Source organism: Mesoplodon bidens (assembly GCF_964165515.1).
Source record: "Mesoplodon bidens genome assembly, chromosome: 18".
Lineage (NCBI taxonomy): Eukaryota > Metazoa > Chordata > Mammalia > Artiodactyla > Ziphiidae > Mesoplodon > Mesoplodon bidens.
The window spans coordinates 34,362,315-34,386,417 of record NC_138175.1 but is presented as its reverse complement, the minus strand read 5'-3'; the positions used below and the strand labels follow the sequence as shown (position 1 = coordinate 34,386,417).

Sequence of the window (24,103 nt, the reverse complement as noted above, 5' to 3'; positions counted from 1 at the left end):
GGCCTGCCCACAGCAGCGCCAGTTCCCCAGGAACGCTGCCTCTATGCAGTGTGCTGGGAAGAGGGAGCTCTCCAGGAATTTCCTGGATCCGGTCCAGGGCAGACTGCTTGGATCTAAGGGTTACAGGGTGGCTGGGTCCTGCCTCCCACCCTTCTCTTCCCCCGGCATGTCCCAGCCCTGTGCATTCTTGGAATCTATAAGTTGTGCCGTGTTCTGTGGGCACCAGGAGTTTCCTTTGAAACCCCGTGGCACCAACATCTGTTAGTTCTTAGAGAACAGAAAGATTGACAAAGAACTGCTGGGGCAGGCGATGGGGAGAGATATTAAGCTCAGGGGTATGAAGTCTCAAAGACAAAGAGGAAAAACCCCAACCGAACTCCAGCCCGCTCCCCAAGGCCCTGTTTTGATGTGGGTTCCCGTCTCCGGACGCCTTATAAGGCATTGTGCCTGCAGTTCTGGGCTCTGGGCTGGTGCTGGCTGCACTCTCGGCACCCAGAGGAGCTGCCCTCTCTTCCTGGGGCCCAGCGTGGGGCAGAGGAGGGCAGTGCTGGGACTTGGGAGGGAGGCAGGTCCAGATCCTGTGGCCTGAGAGGCCACCAAGCCCGGCCACTAGGCAGGAGGCAGCCTGGCCCCAGGCTGGGCGGGGCAGAAGGTCTGGGGATCCAGGAAGGTCTTTGATGAGAACTTGGAGCAGAGGCTGAGTCTGACTGTCCTGGAGGCCAGAGCAGAGGGGGCTGGCACCAGGGGGCCAGAGTGATGGCTGAGTGGACAAAGGGAACAGTAAGGGAGATCGCTGCATACCATGCCCCGAGTGTGGGCTTCCTGTAGGGCAGTGGCGAAGGGTAAGGGTTTTGGAGCCAGGCAGCCTGCCTTCAATCCTGGCTCTGACACTTACTAGCTGTGTGACCTTGGGCAAGTCACTTAACCTCTATGTGCCTCAGTTTTGTCATCTGTAAAGTGGGGATAATAGTGGTTCAACCTCAAAGGACTGCCCTGGGGATTAAATGCAAAGCACTAGAAATGTGCACCAGGCAGGAGAAGAGCATGTTTCTCGGTGTCTGCAGGGGCACTTTGGGTCTGGTGAGCTTTGCCCAGCAATGTTCTGGTAGCCATTTGACAATAAGAGTCGGAGTAATAAACAGTAAATACTGTCTGTTGAGCCCCCATCGTGGTATCAGCTGTAATGCTAAGTACTTTTCGTGCAATGGCTTGCTCGATCTTTACACACACCCTGAGACAGTGTGACTGCTCTCATCCCTGTGCACAGCTGGGGAGACTGATCCCTGTGCACAGCTGGGGAGACTGAGGCACACTGGAGATAAAGCTCCTTTCCCCAGATGACCAGCTTGTGTGATGCAGAGCTGGAATTTGAACCAAGGTCTGAGCAACGCCAGTTCCATGCCCTGCACCCTCCGTGCTAGGGTTCCCACTGGGGCTCGTGGCTGTCGAGGGGTACAAGTGCCTTCCTGCAGGATGGTCCTGAGGGCCTGGCCCCAAACCTTGCATGCAGGGCTCCCGGCTGACTCTTGGCCCTGTCCCAAATCTAGTGGGGAAGAACCGTGGGGCTTTTGAGTCCTGCAGGACAGATGGGAGTACTTGGCCCCTGATCCACTGGAGCTGCTGGCTGGGCTGTTTTCTTGCACTTCTTTAAGCGTGATTCTTGGTCCCTGGCAAGTGCCAGGACTCTTGGCCACCTCTGTCCCCATGCCCACAGGAGCCCCGATTCCACTGTACAAGCTCAGGCCAGGCACTGGGAGGAGGTGGCTCAAGTCTTGGCTCTGCTGATGATCCAGAGCCAGTCTCCTGGCCTCTTGGAGGCTCCTGCTCATTTAAAGCCAGGGCTATTGGGAACCCTGTTCTCCGGAGGTTCTGGTGAAGATTCCAGTTGGTCGGTGCCTCATACACCATGAGTGCTTGGTGATGTAAGTGACTGTCATTGGCATCATCTTCCTGTCTCATTCCTTGCAGGTTGGGGCACTTTCTTTGTAGAAAAAAACAATAGCAATTATACCTCTCACTTTACAATTTGCAAATCATTTTTTTGAGCATCTGTTCCTTGAGAGATGGAAAGAGCAGGGCTGCTGTGATGATAAAGGGAGGTAATATAAAGCGCCCGGCACATAGGAAATGCACAGTAAGTGTCAGTTGTCTTCTTCTTGTTGTGGTTTATCAACATGCCCATTTTACAGGTAAGTAGACTGAGGTTCGCAGAAGGCAGTGGCTGGCGCCACATCCAGGGCGAGGGCGGCCATGGACCCAGGATGTGATCCCGTGTCTGGCTCAACATTTTACGTTGCCTCTGGTGCAGTGATTCAAAGCTTGAGGACCACAGACACGGCACTCCTCAGGCCCCGGGCTGTCTGGGTCAGTGGAGGAAATGAATTGTTGCCAGAGTTGGGCACCTGCACTGCACTGTGTGTCAGTGGACCACGGTGCTGAGGAGCCTTCGATCTGTTATACAGAGCAGGGTAAGGTTTACCGGGAAGACACCAACCCCAGAACTTGCCAGAACTCTGCTTTAATATGCAGAGACATATCTTTAATATGTCAGAGAGCTGAGTCCTCTCAGCAGACAGTTCTTCTCAGAGAGCATTGAAGCCGTCATCAGAGTGATGACTGTGGCTGTGTTATACATACTGCGAGGTATCGTTATAGGGCTTCTAGACGGCTGCTTTGCTGCTGGTGACATTTGGAGTCTTTAAACTCCTCTGAGTGTGCCAGTAAAAAGATGCAGGTGCCCAAAAGTTTCCATCTCACGGGTCCTGTCGGCCTTGCCAGGGGTGGTCAGGGTGGCACAGAAGTCAGCGCCGGCTCCCAGCCTCCACAAGGCCCCAGCACAATCAGGTGTGTCGTTTCCCTTGAAGATGGTCGTCCGCTCCTGTGAGGAAGTGCTGCCTGCCAGCCTTTCCAGGGAAGCGGCATCCGTCTTCCTCTGGCATGAGAGATGGGCTTTAATTGGCTGCTGGGGCATCCCAGCCATCTAATGATGCCAGCCGAGTGCGGCCCTTTCCTGTCACCGTCTCCCAGTTCCCCTGTCAACTCCAGCTCTGTTAACACAAACAGCCGGTTTACAAGGCCGGGAAGTGTTCGGTGATTATAATAATTGGCAGAGGAGGAGAGAGAAGACATCCTGACTCGAGGAATAAAGTAGCCTGGTTTTGAAGTCCATGGGACACCAGGAGTCTGAATGACCACATTTGAACAACCTCTAAGAAAGAGTGTGTAATGCCCTAGAACGATTTGAAAGAAGAAAGAGAACAGAGAAAACCATCTCTAATCCATAAAACGTTAGCTGTTCATCTTTAAAAAACATGCATGCAAGAGACTTATCTCCAGCTGTGTCCAATTGATAAGATCAGCTATACAAAGCATTGTTTTTCTTTTGTTAATCAAGGCGAGCTCGGGTTCTTCTTTCAAGCATCTCCAGTGCAGGATTTTTTTTTTCTTCTGATTTTTCAAGAAGAGGGTGTTTTTTCTTTTTCTTTATACTTTTTTTCTCTTTTTTTCAAAAGGAGAAGTTGGTGAGAGCTGCTGAGTTTGGGCTTTTTTATTGCTTGCCTTTCTGTGGTTCAAGAAGCACTGCCATAGCATCCTGTGGGCATTAAAAAAGATAAAGCAGTGTGACACCACCGCCCCCCAACCTCATCTCTCCTCCCCCAAAGAGGAGCATTTCCCACCGTGGGTTCCTCAGAACACAAATCCCATGCGATGCTTTTTTTTTTTTTTTTTTTTTTTTTTGGCGGTACACGGGCCTCTCACTGCTGTGGCCTCTCCCGTCGCGGAGCACAGGCTCCGGACGCGCAGGCTCAGCGGCCATGGCTCACGGGCCCAGCCGCTCCGCGGCATGTGGGATCCTCCCGGACCGGGGCACGAACCCGCGTCCCCTGCATCGGCAGGCGGACTCTCAACCACTGCGCCACCAGGGAAGCCCCCCATGCGATGCTTTTGAAAAACAAAACTTCATGGTCTAAATAGGTTTGAGGGATGCAGCATAAGCTACTACTTAGATATCCACAGCATCCGTTACCATAGGAAGTCCTGCAGTAAGGGGTCTCGTTTACCTTTGTTTAAAACAGTCTTTTTTTGATCACTTTACTCCTCCTGGCAGAATACCAATAAATACAGAAGACGGTTTGACAAGCGCTAGTCTGTTCTCCTCTGTACCTAGAGTTGTCCTACTGGGGTGGGGTCAGATAGATGGGACCTTTATTGCCATCCCAGAAAATTTCCCAGCCTCCCAGCCTGTGGACCAAACAAACTTCCCTTGCCAGCCTGACAACACCTGAGTGGCAGCCTCACCACTGATTGCGAGCAGCTCTGCTACGTGGGATGAGATACCGGACATTTTAAACTCATGCTTGGGGACCAAGGCAAGGCGTGTGCAGGCCAGTAGCTGGAAGGTGTGTGTGTTGGGGGAGATGCAGGAGGCGTGACTGAAGGTCAGTTGAAGGCAGAGCCTATAGCTTTCTAGATATTGTGCTGAAGAGTTCGGGTTTGTGTTAAGGGAGCCTGCCCTATAGCACACCAGGTCCTCTTTATAAACCCACCAAGACAGCCCACCTGGGACCCTCTGGTAGAGGAAGGATCCAAACTGAGGTCTCTTCTTGGGACCCACAGGGGTGGCTATGGTCCCGAGTCCATCAAGTTGGCTCAGAGGGATAGAGGAGGGACATTTTCTGATCTCATCTTTCTCTTTTTCCAGGGTGGAGGGTGGAACTCCCTTTCCGGGGGAGAAGTGTGGTCCTGTGTAATGTTTTGTGGCGGGCTATAAGCTGAGAATAACTTAGTTCCTAAAAAGCAGTGCAGTAATTAGCTTTCCAAGTGTGATAGGATCTACATAGTTGACCTAAATTCCAATCAGAACAGGGTCCCTGCTTCTTTGCGACCAGCCACACACACGTTCACAATGCCACCTTGACTGTAATGATGCCAGGTTCCTACCTGCCCCCAATACCCCTTTAATATCCCTGCTTTTTCTTCCTATAGGAGCTCGTGGGCGAAGTTTTCAGAGAAACGCTCAGCGAGGAGGAAGAGGAAGACTTTCGGTTAGAAGGTATTGGAGTCCATTGCTTTCTTCCCAAAGGCAGTGAGGTGGGGAAGGGCCATCTGGTCTACCTCATGCCCCAAGTACCCTCCAGAAAACCTGCAGACCAGGTGGAGGAGGACAGAACTCTGACTCTCGGTGGGGGTGGGCTGGGAGTAGGTGGGGTGAGAAGCAAGAGGGAAGTGTAGCATCTCGTAGGTCCACTCCGGGAGTGGATTCAGACCACCCAGGCTCACATCCTGGCCCTGCTCCGTGTTAGCCGTGGGGCCTTGAACAGGTTGTTTGACCTCAGCTTCCCCGTTGGGGGTGATCACAGTGGCCACGCATAGGCCCCTCAAGCAGAGTTAGGTATGTAGTAAGCACTGCATGAAGTAGCCCTTGTGTTTCTCTGTTTGTGTCACTCACCTGGAGCACGGGTATGCGCGCACACACGGACACCCCCAGCCCCTCCCCGCTCTCCTCGGTAGCTCTCACTCCTTTCTTTCTTCAAGGAGAAGCACTGCATTGCAGAAAGAATTAGGACACTCGAGTAGAGGGCCGGCCAGCCACTGGCATGCTGATTTGACTTTGGGAAGCCATGTACCCTTTCGGAGCCCAAGTTTCCATGTTTGTAGAATGGGAACGAGGGCCTTTTCCTGCTTGATTCCCTGAGTTGGTGAAAGGACTGGATGGGATCGGAAAGCATTTGCTGAAAGGGACAGCGTTTCCCTTTTTTACTCTGAATCATCACCGAACTGGGGCAGCCTTATGACAGTAAAGCCCTCTCTGCTGGGACCAGGACAGGCCGCTGTTAGGAGAGCTGGGTGCCCAGGGGTCTCTGGGGGGAATCTAGACCTTGGAGGGCTTGTAGGGCCTTGAGAGGAGAGGAGACTGTGCCAGGAGGTTCTGGAGCAGAGCCTGGGCCAGACCCGAGGACTGTGGCCACGTGGGGCCTGAGAGCTGTGATAAATGTAGAATCCCTGGCTCCACCCAGGCTACTGAATCCAGTCTGCCCTGCAGTAGGCTCCCCAGATAACTTGTATGCTCATTGTACTTTGAGAAGCGCTATTTTGAGAGATTCATTCAGTAGCCCGGGAGTTGGAGGCTGGCTGGAGACCCAGATATCTCTCAGACTTTGCTCAAATTCGAGCAGGTCCTGAATAGAAGGGTGTCAGACAGCTCTGTCCAGGCTCTGGGGTGTTGCCCTTGAGCATGTTTGCCCGTGGATCTGGTGGCTACACTCAGGGATTCAGTGGCTTTGATTCTCATTGTTCCCTGGGCTCCCCCGAGCCTCAGCTGTTATCCTCAGCTCCATGGAAAGATGCTGGGGCTTGGTACCTAGAGTAGATCTGGGGAGTCAGGTAAAGGTCTGCAGGATGTAGGGTCTGTGGTGACCCCAGACATTGATTACATGGGCTTCAGCACTCATTCCATTTTCTATTCATTTGCTCATTCACCTGGTAACTTAGCAAGGTCATCCTCTTGTTCATCCATCCTTCTATCTATTCCATCCACCACCTATTCACTATCCATCCAAGCACCCACCTGTCCACCCATCTATCTATCCATTCATCTACGCATCACTCACTCATCACCCACCCAATAATCCATGACCCACCCTATCCAGCACTCATCCATCCGTTTGTTGCTCCCCCATCACCCAGCCATCACTGCCTATTCATTCATCTACATACTCTTTTGTCACCCATCCATCAGCTGGCCAGCCTTTATCTATCACCTAGCCACCCATAATCCATCCTCTGCCCATCTCTTCATCATCCATCACTTATTCCTTAACTTGTTTAACCATCCTCCAGTTACCATCCATCTATCTCACCATCTGTCTATCTAGTCATCATTTATTGGGTCCCTGGTCACTACCCCAAATGAGGAACTTCTCTGGCCATTGAGGCTCAGTCTGAAATCATGTAATTGATTTCACATGAGGCATCTTTCCCTGCAGACATGAAATGGCCTGCCCACAGAATCCACCTCTCTCTGCTTTGTTTGATCTCTCTGTGCAGAGCATGCGCCCCGTTGTAATGAAGTAGGAAAAGCACTTGGCCTAGGAGCCCATAGACCTGGCTCCCCTGCCACCTCCTCCCGTGACTTGCTGTGGCTCTTGCCCAGGCCCCTCCATCATGGGGCCCCTTCGCCCTCTGTAACGTGATGCCTGGGGATGTGGACTCTGTGGATGCTCAGAGGACGTGGGCACCTTGTAAGGAGGATGAACTGCTGTGGGGTGGTACTTACAAACATTGGTTGAAGGATGGGGGATAAATAGGAGGTGCCCGAGGGTCCCAGCTCCTGTCGGGGAAAAGTGTGGAGATTGGTGGCACTTGGTCTATCCCTACGTCCCGCCAGCTGCAGGTCGAGCTTTGAGGGCAGCCTGGGCACCTTGCCAGTCACTCATGGTGACCAGGCACATCAGTGCCACCACTGACGAGGGGAGGGGTTGGGAGTCACTAGCCTGACTCAGTTTCCCAACTGAGGGGTTAGATCAGGTTGCTGGTGGTCAAGTTTCCAGCCCTTTTCTTCAAACAAAAGCTTACACAGAAGCACAAACGGTAAGATAGACCAGGTTGCAGAGAGATGCGGTGTGTTATATTCAGTATGTTATTTTTTATGTAAAAAAGGGTACCAGACAATACTCTGAATTTCCTTGTATATATGAATGTATACCACATATGTATGTATACTATTGTGTAGCTAGAGGTCTAGATGGACAGAAACAGTAGTTCCTTCTGGACAGGGGAGGAAGAGACTAAAATTGGAAAGCGTGGTCAGAGGATTGTAGTATTAACTGTAATTCATGTTGTAAGTTTTACGAGAAGAATGTGATCGTATATTCCTTTGAAATGAAAGACTAATAACAGAATTAAAAAGTGAAAATCATAAGTAAATAAAGCAGTAGGGTGGGACTGCTCTGGGCCTGCCTGTGTGGCCCCTGAGACTCCTTGGAGGGGGTGCTGGCCCCAGTGACCGTCTGTGGTTCTCCGGCCACCGTTGGCGCCAGGTCCGAGGCGCCCCCTCCCGCCCCAGGATGAAGGACATGGCTGTGGACGGCAGGCCACCCCACGGCTAGGCCTGGTGAGAGTAGCTCTGCCGAGTCTGGCCACGGAGAAGCGTCCACCTGGCCTGGAGCTAGGGCTGCGGGCATCCCTCAGTGCCTCGGGCCAAGGGAGAACGAGCTGAATCCTGAATCTCTTCTTTGTCTTCCTGTCGGCCAAGTTCATTGCCTCTTGGCTGGCTGGAGGGCTGTTAAGGGGAAAAAAAGGCCATCTGAGGCGTGAAGATAAAAAGAAGTCTTTTAGCCATCCCAGGAGAGGATGGCTTTAGCTCCTGCGTTGTTATGTAAAGCCGGCCCTAATCCAGCGTCTTAACTGCCTTAACTGGCCAGCTGGGAGCTCACGGGATGCGAGATTAAGGCTGGGCTTGGAGCTAGGGCTGGGGCTGTGAGCTCCTTTTGAACTGTGCAGAGAACAAAGTAAGCATGAAAAGTCCCGCGCCCCAGAGCTGGCCGGGTGTGGAGGGCGGGACCCGCGGCTTGGGGGCTGGGGGGGTGGCGGGGTGGCCAGAGGGACCTTCCTCTGCTGACCCAGCAGGGCGCTGAGGACTGGGGAGGGTCATCCCACACTTCACTCCAGTGCCCACCCGACGTCCCCACCTCCCCAGTTGGGCAGGACGACCGGTGGTGGCAGCCTGTAGCTTGTGGCCCGAGGTGGGCATTGGTGTCAGGCCTCCGGGAAGCACTGTGTCTGGGGGTGTCCTCCCGACCCAGCAAAGACTGAAGTACTGTTCCCGTCAGGAGGGAGAGACCTGTAAATGGTCGCAGGTCCCTTCTCTCCAGGTCCCCTCTGTCTCCCACTTCATGCTGTCCTCACCCCTGCCCAGCGTCTTAGCTCCCTCCCGCCTCTCACCCTCAGCCTCTGCCCTCTGAGTCTGAGTACCGTGGCCGTTTCTTGTCTTTTGACCTCTTTGCTTGGAGGTGACAGCGGGCAGAGTGCCACCAGCTTGGCATCTTCCATAGAAAGTTGACTCCACAGAACCCAGTCCTGCCTTCATTAAGGACCAAAAGCCCCTGAGTCAGGCGGCCCTTCCCACTGGGGCCAGGCCCTCCCTCCAGGCTCCCAGGGCTGCTGCCAGGCAGGCCTCCATTTGGCCCACGGCGGGTTTCGCCTGGCAGAGTCCGTGGGGTCTCTGCTTCCCTGGCCCTGGTCCTGCCGAGCAGAGCAGTGGTGTTGGAACTGAGACCCGGACGGCTGAGCAGCCCCACTGTGAGTTCAGGGCCTGTCCCAGTCTGCGTGGCTCGAACTTTGTCTTCCTGCACCCCCGTCGGAGTGCATGAGAGGCACCCTTCTCCCTTTATTCTGAAGTCAGACCCCAGATCCAGCCTGGCTTTACCACCACTCCCAAGGTGTAACCTTGGGAGAGTCACTTGACTTCTCTGTGCTTCAGTTTCTTGTTGGGGCCCGTCATAGTATTCCTTCCTCAGAGTTCCTGTGCAGATGGCGAGGTTATATAAGCCCCGAGAACAGCCCTGGTTCAGAGTATGCCCGTGTCTGTGAGCTGTCCTGACTCTTGTCTCGTGGATTCCTCTTTCTTGAGGAGGAGCCAACTGGTGTTTGTAATTATTTACTCGTCCAGATCAAAGAAGGCCTATTTTCAAAGCTTCTTTAATCCTATTAGACTCTCTGAGTGTCTCCTATCACTCTCAGTGCGCAGCATAGCCTGGCATGCCATAAGTGCTCAATAAATACAGATCTTCCTTGACTTATGATGGGGTTACGCCCCAATAAACCCACTGTAAGTTGAAAATATCGTTAGTCAAAAATGCACTGCGTACAGCTGATCTACTGAACATCATAGCTTAGCCTTGCCCACTTTATATTAGCCTACACTTGGGCAAAATCATCTAACACAAAACCTATTTGTAATCAAGTCTTGAATAGCTCCTGTCCCTTATTGAATGCTGTACTGGAAGTGAAAAACAGAATGTCTGTCTGGGTACAGAATGGTTGTACATGTATGGATTGTTGACTCTCGTGCTCGTGTGGCTGACTGGGAGCTGGGACCCACTGCTGCTGCCCAGCCTCACAAGGGGGGTCGTACCGCGCGTATCGCCGGCGCGGGAAAAGATTCAGATTTGAAATTCGGAGTACAGTTTCTACTGATTGTGTATCATTTTTGCACCATTGTAAAGTTGAAAAATTGTCAGTGGAGGGGACTGACTGTGCTCACAAGAAGAATGAAGCCAACACCCTGAAGTCACTGGAGTCAGGCCCCCAGGCAGGCCCCATGTGCCCCCCTCCAGTCCATCCAGGCTCCCAGGTACGAGATGTCAACCATTCACAGAGCAGAGGAGCCCTTGGGAGGCCGTTAGTCCCCTTCCTTTGCGGTAAGAAATCTGAGGCCCAGAGAGGGGATGTGACCTGTCCAAGGTCACACAGCAGACTGAGGACAGTCTCTTCCTCGCTCAGCAAGTATTTACTGAGTACCTGCTGCAGGTGTGGGGCCTTGCTGGGCTCTGGGCTCGAGCCACCCATGAGGTTGGCAGACATTGCTGTCAGGGTGTCAACAGGGGGGAGGCAGGGTAGTGGATAAATAAGCCAGGGAGTGAGCACACAAGGCTCTGGGAGTGACGCTCTGTGAAGAGGTGACACCCAGGGAAGGGTGGAGTGTGACAGGCCTCTCTGAGGAGGTGACATTTCAGTGGACATGCAGGTACCAGGAACGAGCCGCCACAGGAGGATGTGAAGGGTGAGCCGAACCCCAGATGGGAGGAACGTGGGGTTTAGGGGAGCACAGAGGGGAGGCCCACGTGGCAGCAGGAGACCTGGGGTATGAGCATGGGGCCATGGGCTTGGGTTTCATGCTGCTTTTGGAGAGAAACTGGTGGAAAGTTTGAGGTAGGAGAGTGCCAGATTCTGACTTCCATTTTCACCAGTTAATTATGGCTCCTGGGAAGGATGGGTCATTCCGAGGAAGGAAGGAAGCAATGAAAACAGGAGGTGATTGCGATAGTGCAGGGGAGAGGTGATGGCCTTGGCCTAGCCTGGGGCTGAGGGACTGGAGAGAAGTGGATGGGTCTGGGGGAGAGGGGGGAGGCCTGGGAGACAGGAGGTGGGCGGTCAGGGGTGGGAGGGAAAGAAAGGGATACCGGGCACACCTTCGAGTTTTGCCTTAAGGAACTAAGGAAACGGTGCTGGTACTTCTGCGGTGGAGGTATTGGCAGGTGACAGGCAAGGCTTTTGTCTTTGGATATGTCCGTTTCAAGATGCCTGTTTGACATGCAGGTAGAGATGCTGAGTAGACAGTTGGACACCGAGTCTAGAGTTCAGGGATCATTTGGAGAAAAGAGAGAGAGAGACAGAGAGACAGAGAGAGAGAGGGAGAGAGTGAGGACTTCTCTGGAAGTGGCCACAGATCGCTCCATGGGAGTCCTGGGTGAGGCTTGTCAATCGGTGGGGCTGGCCGGTGGTTCCCATAAGTCTGGGAGGAAGGGGAGTTCACTGCAGAGCAGCAGGGACCCCCAGACAGAGGGGGCAGGCAGGCCACACCCCGCTGGCTTCTCTCCCTCAGTTCAGAGCCTGTCCTGCCTGTGAGTGTCAGTCGCCCAGACTCCACTCCAGTGCAGTCCCCCCAGAAGCCCGGGCTTCAGCCATGACAGCAGTTTCTCTCAAGTCTGTTCTTCATAAAAGCTCAGCTTGAACAGTGGAAATTCTGACTGGTGTCAGATACCGAGGAGGCTTTCATAGTTTCAAGTAGCTCGGGGTTAGATTTTGAAAGTTGAATTTCATCACATGTTTTAACTTGGGCGGGGATGGGGGAGAGTGGAAGGGACATGATATTTTTAGCCCAAAGAAGGCTTTTTTCCCTTTCCCTCTCCCTCTCCCGGCGTTTCCCCCTCCTTCCCCTAACAGATGTTTCGTCTCAATCCTATTCAAACCTCAAAGCAGAGTGGCCATCAACCTTATGCTCTGATGAGAAAAAAAGGCCAGAATGCTATTTGTTGGGAAGGGTTTTTTTTTTTCCCCCTTTCTTCTTTCCCCTCGGTCACAACTGGCCCTTAAATAAAATCTACTTACAGAAAAATGTAACCTGGGGAAGCAGGAGTGAGGAGAAAAAAAACCAGGAAGGGGTAGACACCTGCTGGTGGAAACTGCCAGAAACCAGCTTCGGGAGTATTGCACTGGGTCAATTATATGTTGCTGTTGGTTTTGTTTTTTCCTGAAAAGCAAGGGCTCCAAGTGATGGATCGTTAAGTCAGGATTCTTTGGGTTCTTTTGGATATGCAACCCTAACTCGCTTAAGATCTGGCTCATGAAATTGAAAAACTCTGGGGTAGATCTTGCCTAAGAAGGGCTGGTTGGATCCAGGAGTTCAAACCATGTCATCAAAACACACACACACACACACACACACACACACACACAGTTCATCCTGTCTCTCTCCATCATCTCTCCCTCTGCCCTCTGTTAGTCTCTCCCACTAAGGTGGCCAAGATGACTACCCTGCTCTGGGTGCTCACTTCCTACAAGCTAAGCTATCGCAGGTGAAAGAGAGCTCCCAAGTCCATTATTTCTTGCAAAAGTTTGATTCTTACTTTACTGGACAAAGTAGGTATAGATTTTGTGGGACCCAAGCTTATCCAGTTTGGTGGGGTCTTCTTTAAGAAAAAGAAGACATGCTTCTCTTTCATAACCATGAACCAGTTATATACAAATATATGTATTTATATATTACTATTTACAATATATTTCCCACTAAACCTAAATAAATATATCCCCAACTCACCCTCCCCTTAGCGTGATTCCAGAAATGCTCGTGTTCACTCCAATACCATGTGACACAAGGGGACGTGTGGGAAGTCAGAATAGGAAGAGAGCGTTCTTAACCGATTGAGGATAAAATCTCTAATTTTGAAAATGCCACAAAAACAACCAAACAGCCAATGCCAACACATTCCAACTTGGAAGAGGCCCGTGCAAGCGAGAGGCCCAGAAGCTTTAGCTTCGTTAGCTTCACGATGAACTGCCCTTTGCCACTGAGCTAAGTAAGTCACAGGGCCATCAGGATGAAATAAGCTGGTCGGGTCTGGGTGCTGGGCGCGTCCCGGAAGCTTGGAGTGGGATCAGCCCCTGGGAAACCACGTGGATCGAGGTGGGGGAGGGGTGGCCCCCTAGAGAAAACCCAGATGCTATTATCAGAAGGGCAGAATGGTTGTGGGACAGGCAGGAACAGGTGTTAACTATTGTTGTGTGACAGAATGGAGAGAACAGTGGCTGGGGAGGCAGGAAACTGGGATTTTAGTTGTGTTCCTACACCGTCTGCGTTCACATCCTGATTTTGTGCTGCTTCCTGTTGTTTCATTTTGATGATGGTGATGATGAGACACTTCTATGTAGGGTGGCAGGCACTGTGCTGTATGTTGGAGCTGCAGCAGGAGTGTTCAGTCAAATGAATAATGGTAATAACGGTGTAATCGGGGATCACTGAGCAGGGAAATCTAACCTAGCCCCTGAGGGCATGAGGGCATTTCTTCTCAGAGGTAGGGACGTTTACAGTGAAGACCTGAAAAATGAACAGGAGTTGGAGAGACAGAAAGAGTGCTCTTGGTGGGGAAAAGCAGCTCTGTGGAGAGATGGGACTGAGAGAAAGCAGCAGGGAAATGGCTCAATCAAGTTTGCTTTTTACACTTAGTTCCCTCTTGTAAAATGCAAACGGTAACGCACCCTGCATGGTGCTATTAAGAGGACTTAATGGAATAATGTGTGCACCCACTAACTTTACCAGCTTCCATGTACAGCCCGCTGCTGTGTGCAGGGACAAATAGATTTGTATATCTCTGGACCCTCGTTCCCCGAGGAGAGCCTCATGCAGATAATGCAAGAAACCATTTGGCCTGGAATGCACATATGATATCCTTCTCTTTTTACTGGCAGCAGATTTACCCTCCTAATTATATTTGGCATAAGCTAATATTAAAATTCATCTGCATTCCCTCTAACAGCTGCTTTTGGAGGGTTGGGGAGTCAGAAACATCCTGGCAAGCCACCCTGAGCCTAAAATATTTGTGGCAGATAATCTGGACGTGGACAATTGAGAAAGGCCTGTGGCTACATTAAGGCCAGGGTCCGAACTCCAGCCAGGAAGCTCTGGCTTCTGTTAAATCTTACTTACATTGTATCAACTGAGAAGAACTTGCCAGGTAACCAGGCTAAGAGAGGTGTGCACCTGGCATTTCAGCATTAGTAATTTCTGGTCTTTGGTGGGGCTGATTTAATCATACATGTTTCAAATTTGTCTCTTTTTCCAAAGTTTAATATCAACCAGGCCTTTCTGGATTATGTTCAAATAAGCTGGCATTTGCTGATATCATCCAGGGTTTGGATTTTAGCCGACGTCTGGCATTCAGGAAGACCTACCCCTTTTAAACCACCCCCTTCCCCATGCCAGTTCGCAGCCTCAATCACGCCAGAATTCATAGTGTTTGTTATGCAGCCTGCCTTCCGTCCACCTGTGGGGTTTGGTGCAGTGGACCTCGCTGGGATGGAGTATCTGCTCTGTGCACGTACGGTACGTGCTAGGCACTGTGGGCAGCCCCGGAGGCAGCAGCTAGCAGAGCCAGCTCTCTCGAGAAACTTGCATTCTGGCTGCGTGGATGTGACCTGCTCCCGTGAAGCCATCAGGAGATCCCAGATAGGACTGCAGACCGAATGGGTTTAGACAGCCCTCTGCTAGCAACAAATGCATTTGTACAAATTGGCAAAAGGGGCCCCTCCTCCAGACATCTTTCTGCCATCTGTCCGAAAACTGTCACAAGCAAGACCCAAATCTAGGATGTCCGGCATGTGAACAGCGCCCCCTAGAGTTCTACCGTGCACAGCCGGCTTCTCAGAGCCGGTCTCCCAATGACCCCAAATGACCCTGACCCCAAGGCCAGGGGGGGAAGAACCCTGGGGCGCTCCTCCTGCTCAGGAGGGTGGGGCCTCAGGAGGCTGGATCCGTTTCATTTCACAGCCCTTCTTCTTCTCATGCTTGGGCGGCGCCAGCTGTCAACAGCTCAGGCTGGGTGCGCTATGCCATCCTGCTCCCTGGGTCACTGCTAAACAGTCCCGAGAAAGTGACCGTGGCTCTCCCAGCGTGAGGTCCCAAATAAGCCTCAGATGCCTCCCATCAGGTCCCTGGGTGGGTGTCGGGGACCCATGATCAGAGTTGCGCCCATTCCGGCATTTCCTACTCTCCGCGGCGGTGCTCAAGCACTCTCCTCTCTCTCTCTCTCTCTCTCTCTCTCTCTCTCTCTCTCTCTCTCTCTCTCTCTCTCTCTCTCTCTCCCGCCCCACCCCCACCCCCTTTTTTTAAACTGGGGGAGGGGAGAGGGGAGAGACTGTCTTTGATCTCAGCGGAGGAAAGAAGTCTGTTCTGTTCAGGCTTTTGGCTAACACAACAAACAGTGTTTACACTTTAACTTTGCTTAATTAATTAGTAATTCTGTTTAATGCTGTCTGATCTCCCTCCAAAAGGTATTTTGAAGCTTGAGAAGGGAACATCAAAGGGAGCCGGGTGAAGATGGTCAAGTAATGCATTTAATCTGGCAGTTGCTAGGGGTGGAGAGATGCCAGGTTGGGAGCTAATGTGGGACAGAGCCATCATCTGGTAAACACAGACGGCCGGCTGGCTCCTCGTGGCCGTGGCCGCGGTGAGAGGAGGGATAGGGAACAGCTTCCAAAGAGAAGGAGCTCCACACGCTGCCCCAGACTTGTCTGAGCTAAGACCTGGTTTTAAGAAAGCAGAGTTGACGCTTTCTTTCTTCCATGGCCACTGTGTATGGTTGGGCAGGTTGTGGACTGCACAAGGATTTCCAGTCAAGCAGGTGAGCAGCAGGTGAAGCCTGCACCCTGCCTGTCAAGGATGTATCCTCGTAGGTGTGCAGAGCTGCACTTACCTAAGGCACAGTCCACATGCTTTACTGTAAAGGGCTGGGAAAGTCCATGTTTTAGGCTTTGTGGGCATTAGAGTCTCTGTTGCAGCCGCTCAACTCTGCTTCACCATAGACAATGGATGTGAGTGTCTCTGTGTCCCAGTAAAACTTTATTTACAAAAACGGGCGGTGGGTTGGCTTGCCTCTCGGGCTGTAGTTTGCCAACCCCTGCTGTAGGTCACCAAGGGTGCTTCATAGGCAAGTGAAAGGCTTTGCTTCCTCCCCTCTCTGTTCCTTCCCTTCCTTTTTCTCCTACCCCTTGCACGGCTTTCCTTTCTGCTTTCAAATTAGCAGTGTTGTTACTGTTGCAATTGAAGAGTGATCAGAGTCCCCCTGAAACTATGCCCCGCAAAAGATCACCTCTGGGGTGGGTGAGGGGGGGAAACTGCTGGGCTGAACAGGAGTAAGAGACAGGGAATGCGCTTGGACTCTGGTGCTAAAACCCATCTTGACAAAAATATCTCCAGTTGATTGGACCCAGGCAGCCTGTGGCGAGCCCCATTCCCCCTTCTCCCACCTGCCCATGTGCCCGAGGACAGATGCACGGAGGGAGGGCGATTTGTTCTGCACAGGGGTGGCTGGGACAGGTGGCGGTTTTTCATTGTTTGGTTTCAGTGGGTTATGTGGATGGAGGAGCAGGGCCCCTGAGTCCCAGCCCAGGCCTCTGGCATTGGGGTCTGCATGGCTTGCTGACTGGTTATCTGCCACCTCTTCTGGCCGCTGGGCAGGGGAGAGAGAGTGAAAGGGAGAAAGACTTTCTTTGGTGGGGACAAAGGGCCGCTGACTGTTCCTGGCCCCCAGACTCCAGGGCAGATGGCTCCCAGTCCTACGACCCGCCTGTACTTGGCCCCATGCTGGGAAGCGGCCCCGGGTGGGTGTCCAGGTGGTTTTCTGAGCTAGGGTGGGATGAGGGATCGGACCCGCTGGTGAAGAAAGGACAAAGCCCTGGTCCTTGGAGAAGACATACGATGAGGATAAGGGATGGAGGGGGATGTCCCCCTCCTCCCTGGGAGAGGAGAAAGGAAGGCAGGAGGGGAGGACCTGAGGAAGGACCGGGCTGTTTGGGTGTCGGGGCGGGGGTGCCCCGGAGAAGGAGAGAGCAGGGACAGAGGTTTCTTTTCTTTGGGTTTTATCAAGTGGAACTTGAAAGGCAACATTGAACCTGAGGGTGGTTTTCTGATAACTTCCCTTTGAACTTGAAGTTTGGTTTCGATAAGCCTGGCCGGCTTGTATCTCCAGCCAGGACCTCGGCAGAGGAAGGCAGCAGCTTTGAGGATGGAGCTGGGCTTCGTTTTTCTTTCTTCTTTTTCTTTTTCTTCTTCCCATGAGGGTGGCAGCTCTGGCCCAGCAGTGCACCGATAGATTTGAGATGGAGGGGTCAGGGTGGCGCAGGCTGCATGCTCGGCTGTCCTTGGGTCACTGGCCAATCTCCCACCTGACTTCCCTGGGGCTTGGAGTCACACCAGAGCGGGACACCTCCTGGCCCTGGAGCTGTTTGCTTTGGAGGAGCAGGGAGGGCTGGACTTGGTTTCATCCACTACCCCAGGAGCGGTCAGCACCAGTGACCTTCCCCTTACAACCACCCCAGTGATGAGGATGCCGAGTGCCCCCACCCCGGAGGAGCCAGATCTTTTAGGTTTATTCTCATCGGCCTCATTCTGTGAAACGACCAGGGAGGAGCCAGGGTCTGTGACTGAGACGGGATCTCTAGCCAGAGCCCCTGACAGCTCTAGGGAGTTGTTGCCTTGCTGCGGGGACATGCAGAGCTGGGGGCTCCCTGCATCCCACTGGGTGTGAAGAGAAGGACGGGGACACCCGGCGGTGGCTGCCTCAGCCCCCAGGCCCAGCCACCAGGGGAGCTGTGATGGAGCCGGGTCAGTCACTGGCCGCCATGGCCTTCCTGTCCCCGCCTGTCTGGCCTGTGACTGGAGCATCCTTCTCTTTACCTCCTTCCTCCCTGTCCTGCTCCCCACCCAGGCTGATATGACGCTTTGCGTCTGTTTGTATCCAAAAGCCTCAGTTTTAAAAAAACTTAGCTGCCCACTTCATGATTCCTAAAAGATTAAATGTGTCGGGACGTCATTCCCCAGACTATGACTGCTAATGCCTGGACCCCGTGTGCTGGCCCTGGCTGGGTCTTAGCCCTTTCAGTCATAGCTCCTTGAATCCACACAGGAATCCTCTGGGGAGGGGACTGTTATCATCCCCATTTTACAGTTGGGGAAACTGAGATGTCTAGAGAAGTATGTGACCTGCCCAGGGCCACACACAGTGTCGGGAGGATCAGGACCCAAGCAGAGACTAACCTCTCCCTGGGCTGGCACCAAGTCTCCTGAACCAAGCCAGGAATGGCATGGAGTGGTCGAGAGCATGAGCCAGGTCGCCTGGGTTCAAATCCCAGGCCCGTCAATTAGTAGCAAAGCACTTAACCTCTCTGTGCCTCAGTTTTCCCATCTGCAAAGTGGAGCTGATAGTACTAACTGCCTCACAGGGTTGCTGTGAGGACCGAGCGAGCCGCTGAGCGGTGTAGTCAGCCCTGTGTGAGGTCACTGCCTCACCTTTATGCACGGAGGCCACCAAGCCGTGCGGGGCCCCGCGGGAAGTGCTTTGGGTAACTGCTGGGCCCACGGGGCAGAAGCGAAGCAGGAGAGCTGGGGAACTTCCCCAGCAGCCACTCCTGGGTCCTGGTGTGCAAGGGAGAGTGAGAGCGGTGTGAGGACAGGGGTGGGGGGGAGGCGAAGCCCCCCACCTAGTTTCCTGGCCTGGTGGCTGCATTTCTCCAGGCTCCTGACTTCCCAAGAAAGTCCACCCATGGTTGGGGTCACTGCCCAGTCATCTCAGCCCCTTACATGGCCCTCCTGGGCCACCCTGAGTCAGGCATAAGGGGACAGTTCCTCACGTGGGAGCCAGGCTCCATTTGCTCCCCTGTAAAACAGGACAACAGAATCACTGCCCCAGGGCAGCTGAGGGAATCTAAAGAGAGGAGCTGTGAGGCTGTTTTGGAAAGCACATTTCTGAGCAAACTTGAGTCCCCTTTATCAGGCAGAGACAAAAGGGGCTGAAGGGGTCTTGTGGGACTTGCAAGATTTGAGGGAACCTCGTGGGCTGGGTCCTAGCTCCGAGATGATGGCTGCCCCCCTGCACTGTTCTCCTGGCACCTCTTAGGGGTATTCACGGGAAAATGGTGTCCACAGGCCCCGGGCTTTCGTGCCCACCTTCCCACTGCTCCTGGGAGGATGCACAGGACCATATAACCCTCTGCTTAATACCTTTGGCAGAGGGAAGACCCTCTAGGTGAGCAGAGGCAGGATGAAAGGCCCAGGGTGAGCGGGCTCCTGAAGATACCATGGTGTGCGTGCCTGCGTGTCTGTGTGTGCGCGTGTGCTCGTGTATATGCCCTTCACCTACCCCAGTGAACTCCATTTCTATCCCTCTTCCTGACCACCCACCAGTGTGCCACATGCAGGTAGCATGCAGTGTGCCCAGGCAGGTGGCATCTTCGAGGACACCACAACGTCCTCCTGGAAGGCAGAGACTGCAGAAAGTGGCTGTGGTCCAGAGCTCCCCCTGGGGGCTCCAAAAGCACCTCTCTGCCTTCATTCACTTGCCCTTTGGCCCAGCACTGCCCTGGGTGGCCTCAGGCTGCTTATCTGGGCTGCAGAGAACAGAGGCCTGAGAGGCCCACTGGAGTGACCTGAGCAGCGGGCAGAGAGGCACCCTGGGAAGAGGGTCTCCCAGGGTCAGCCCTGGGCATTAACGGGGCCAGAGGACAGAGCAGTTGGACTCCAGCAAACCGGCAGGGCAGAATGGGCCCCGCGCCATGGTGAGGACATCCTCGGGACAAAGCCACAGGGAGCTGGTGGCCCCGCAGCCCGGCACCTGGGCTTGGGAGGCTCGGGACCCACCTCCTCACGCTGTCTCCCTCGCCTCTGCCTGCAGTGGCCCTGCCTCCCGAGAAGACGGACGGGCTGGCCAGTGGAGATGAGGAGAGGATGGAGAAGACAGGCGCATCCTGCCCCGGCTCCAAGAAGCAGCTGAAATTCGAAGTAAGTTTCCTTTCCTGGTGCTGGGCCCTGGATGGAAGGGTTTTCTCTTCTCGGTGCTGCTTTTCGAGGAGGGAAGCTGAGGCCCATCCAGATGTGAAGGCCCCTCCCCTCCTGGGTGAAGAGCCGCCCTCTGGGAGAGGTTTCTCCTGCCACCACTGGGGCCGCCCCAGCTCAGCTCAGCCCTGGGGACTCACCTCTGCCCTCCCCTCTCAGCTTGGGGCCCCTCTCAACATGGAGGGGTGGCCAGAGGATGCCCCTGGGCTGTGGCCTGGTGGCCTGTGGGAAGGACAAGAGAGTGAACGGGGGAGAACGGCACCCTGGCCCTGGTGCTGCTGTTACTGCCCGGGTGACCACCCTCTTCTCTGGGCCTCAGTTTCCTCATTGGTGAAAGAAATCTTTGCTTCTAGCTCCCAAGGCTGTTCTGGGGAGCATGTGGGGACTCTCAGGTGGGGTGTGGATGACCAGGAGACCTGGGGCAGGTCCCTGACTCTGTCTGGGACTCAGGTGGTCAACACCACAGGGGACATGCCCGCCCAGAGCCCACAGTCTGTCTGTCCTGCCTCCCCGAATGGAATATTAAGCTCCTTCTGTGTACCAAGCACAGGGCCAGGTGCTGAGAGCGAGACCTAGACCTGCCCTCAGGGAGCTTACCGGCTTCTCCCCGCCCTCCTTTTACCCTCCCTCCTTCCTCCTCTGTCTCCTTCATGAGATCACTAGGGCATAGCTCTGGGGCCAGCAGGTGGGGGACAGTTCCCAGCTCTGCCCCTGCCTCACTTGCCCACCCCCCCACCGCGAAATGGCGATATCTATCTTATTGGGATGTCGGAAGCATGCTGAGTTAAGGCATCTCAAGTGCTTAAAAGGGGGTTCAATTCAGAATGAGTACTTTCCTCCTTCCAACCAGTGTTGAGTGACAACTGCGGGTACCAGGGAACCCGGCAGTGAACTGGACATGGTTCCTGCCCTCATGCAGCACAGCATGGCAAGGGGGACAGATGAGTGACCCAGGCCCAGTAACTGCACAGTTGGTGACGTGATGGGGATCTGGGAGCATGGAGGGGGACAGGGAGGTCACCTAAGTGAGGCCAGAGGGCTGCGGGGTGATGGGCATTTTGGCAGTCCAGACACTCGGTGCAGTGCCCGGAGGAGGGAGCCGTGGCTGTAGGAAGAGGTTGGAGGGGGCGAGTGTCTATGCTGAGCCTCTGGGCATAGGAGCACGAGTTGGGAGAGGTGATGCACGGGGGTAGCCTTTGGGCTCAGGAGGACACTTCTGGTGGAGGGAAGAGCAGGGCAGAGTCCTGCAGGCGTGGCAGTGCCGGCGGGCTGTGCGGGACAGCAGGCTGCACTGTGCAAGGAGTCGGGGGATGACGCAGGAGTGTGGGTAAGACAGGTCGCCGAGGGCCCTGGATGCAGGAGCTGAGGGGTCAGCGGCATCTAGTTGAGGAGCTGTGGGTGCTGAGCTTCTTCCTGAGCTCCCCGACCCCGGGTCCCTGCAGGTCTTCTGGGGGTGCTTGGCAAAGCCAATGCCAAGCCCAGTGGCAGAGGGAAGGCCCAGACCCAGACGTCTTCCCAGGAAGCCCAAGTGGGTCCACTTCCGGAGTGGGGCCGGCTGTTGCCTGTGACTCATCCATGGTCCCACAGGAAGACTCACCTGAGAGGTCCGGGGCTGGGGAGACAGGAAGGTGCACGTGATAGAGGTCACAGGAGGTGGGGGTAGTTACTTAACCCGTGTTTCTGAACTTCTAACCCGAGCTGTCTTTGGAGCCAAGTGGAGGGGCTGGGAGAGGGAAGCAGGTAAACACTGTGTGTGTGTGTGTGTGTGTGTGTATGCGTGTAGGTGTGTGTATGTGCGTGCATGTGTGTAAGAATGTGTGTATGCACGTGTATATGTATGTATGTGTGAGTATGTGTATGTATGTGTGGGAGTGTATATGCATACGTATGTGTGTCCGTGTGTGTGTGCTCGCAAGCGTGCACCCGTGTACAGGCATGTGTGTGGGCCGATTGCTGTGCTGCACGGCGCAGTGCCTCAGAGAGCAGAGTGGGCACTTGGCAGGTATCAGACAGGCATGTCACAACTGAGGGAAGGCCGACTTTGAACTCAGCGTGGGCCGCCCAAGAACTGCTGGAGGAAGCCGGCTTGAGCTGTGGAAGCCAGGGGCAGGGATGCCGTGCTGGAGCTCACTCCCACCAGCCTTGGGAGGCCGGGCACCTCTGCTCTCTGGGGGCTGAGCCTGTCCTCATGCAGAAGGAGAGGTGGGCCGAGGCAAGACGTGGAACAGGATGGTCTGGGGGTGTCATTGCTTGTTTTCATAGAACTGTGGCTCTCAAAGGCCGTTTGTGGATTCTCTTTCCCCAAATGGCCATCCTTTCTGGATCTCTTTGTCTGGGGTTCCGCCAGCCCCCCATATGTGCCGCCTGTGATGGAACCCCCGCTTCCCAGCTCCAAGTCCCTGTGGTTGGACACCTCAGGTTGTGGGAGTGATGATGATGACATCATCACTATATTAATCATTCCAGCAAACACAATAGCAGCTACTACCATCAGTTAGGCTTTTCTCTGTGCCAAGAGGCATATGCACTTGTTTCCAGTTCTCCTAAAGCCGACCCTGAGACAGGACTTGGGAGGTGATCCCAGGGAGTAGCAGGGAAGCAGGGGCGCCCGTGACGGGGGGTTGATGGGCGGGTCACGGGCAGCTGGGCTCTGTCCGCTGGGGCCCCTCGGAGAGCCACTCCGAATGCACTCAGGTGTGTCCCCCGGCCTGGCCCCTCCTTTGTTCAGGTTGTCGCTGGGCATTCAATCCTTGACTCCTTGGGGCTGCCTTCGGACAGGAAGCCGGGCACCTGAGGTGGGAGGTCAGGGACTGCCCACCGCAGCTACAGGGGAATGTGGAGGGGGCCGAGGGGACGTGGGACAGGGCAGTTAATGCTCCCAACGGCCTTCTGAGGTCGATACCATCATTTTCCATAATTTATGTGAGGGGAAACTGAGGCACAGAGAAGAGCAGGGCCATGTCCAAGGTCACGCAGCTGCGGAGGGCCAAGCCCGGGCTGGCACCTGGGGCAGACTCTTTAACTCTTAACGCCCCTCCTGTCCTACCTTCCAGGTCAGGTGGCCACCCTGGGTGTCCCGTCACGGCTCCCTGAGTCAGCCCTGCATCTTCCAGTAGCGTCTAGCCCTGGGTCCAAGTGCATTCCTCCTGAGGCCCCACAGCCCCCCTTGTGTGTCCTTGGCCTTTGAAGACCCAGAGACTCTCTGCACCCGGCAGGCACCTCTCCCCAGACCCATGCTCCCCTGCCCGGCTTGGCCTCTCTCCCGGGCCCGTCACGTCCTGGTCATCACGCTCTTCTTTTTTTTTTTTTTTAATACATGTATTTATTTATTTAATAAATTTATTAATTAAAAAAAATTTTGGGCTGCACTGGGTCTTCGTTGCTGTGCGCGGGCTTTTCTCCGGTTGCGGCGAGCGGGGGCTACTCTTCGTTGCGGTGCACGGGCTTCTCATTGCGGTGGCTTCTCTTGTTGCGGAGCACGGGCTCTAGGCGTGCAGGCTTCAGTAGTTGTGGTGTGTGGGCTCAGTAGTCATCGCGCTCTTCTTCACACAGAGCCTGGGGAGGACAGGGGGAGGTGGCAGCCCCATGACGTGGCCTACGGGCGTTCCAGCTTCCGCGTGAGCAACCACGTTCGTCTGTTGTCTGTTTGTGTCCAGGAGCTGCAGTGTGACGTGTCTGTGGAGGAGGACAGCCGGCAGGAGTGGACCTTCACTCTGTATGACTTTGACAACAATGGCAAGGTCACCCGTGAGGTGAGTGCACCCGCCTGGCCTCCCGCCAGGCCACGCCCTCGGGCGCAGGCCCGGTCACATGAGCCCGCCGCCGCTGCCCCTTCCCCTTCTCCTAAGGGTAGGTGGGAGGGCAGGAGCGAGGCTGCTGGGAGCTTCACGGAGACCCGTGAATGGGGAGAGGAAGGGCTGCCGGGCTGCTCTTGGCCGAGGCACCATTCCTGCTGCAGAAGGGGCAAGGGGCAGGCGCTGAGCCCAGGCCTCCCTA

At 54.4% G+C, this 24,103-nt stretch overlaps 1 protein-coding gene across 2 annotated transcripts in view; it reads left to right on the top strand.

Annotated features, from left to right (window-relative positions):
* Positions 1–24,103, top strand: part of NKD1 (NKD inhibitor of WNT signaling pathway 1) — an 86,721-nt gene that overhangs the window by 51,973 nt on the left and 10,645 nt on the right. For both annotated transcript variants that reach the window (XM_081217390.1, XM_081217389.1), the window contains 3 exons: positions 4,987–5,053; positions 19,947–20,053; positions 23,764–23,859. In XM_081217390.1, the coding sequence (XP_081073516.1) occupies positions 4,987–5,053; positions 19,947–20,053; positions 23,764–23,859 (270 nt within the window). The remainder of the gene's footprint in view (positions 1–4,986; positions 5,054–19,946; positions 20,054–23,763; positions 23,860–24,103) is intronic.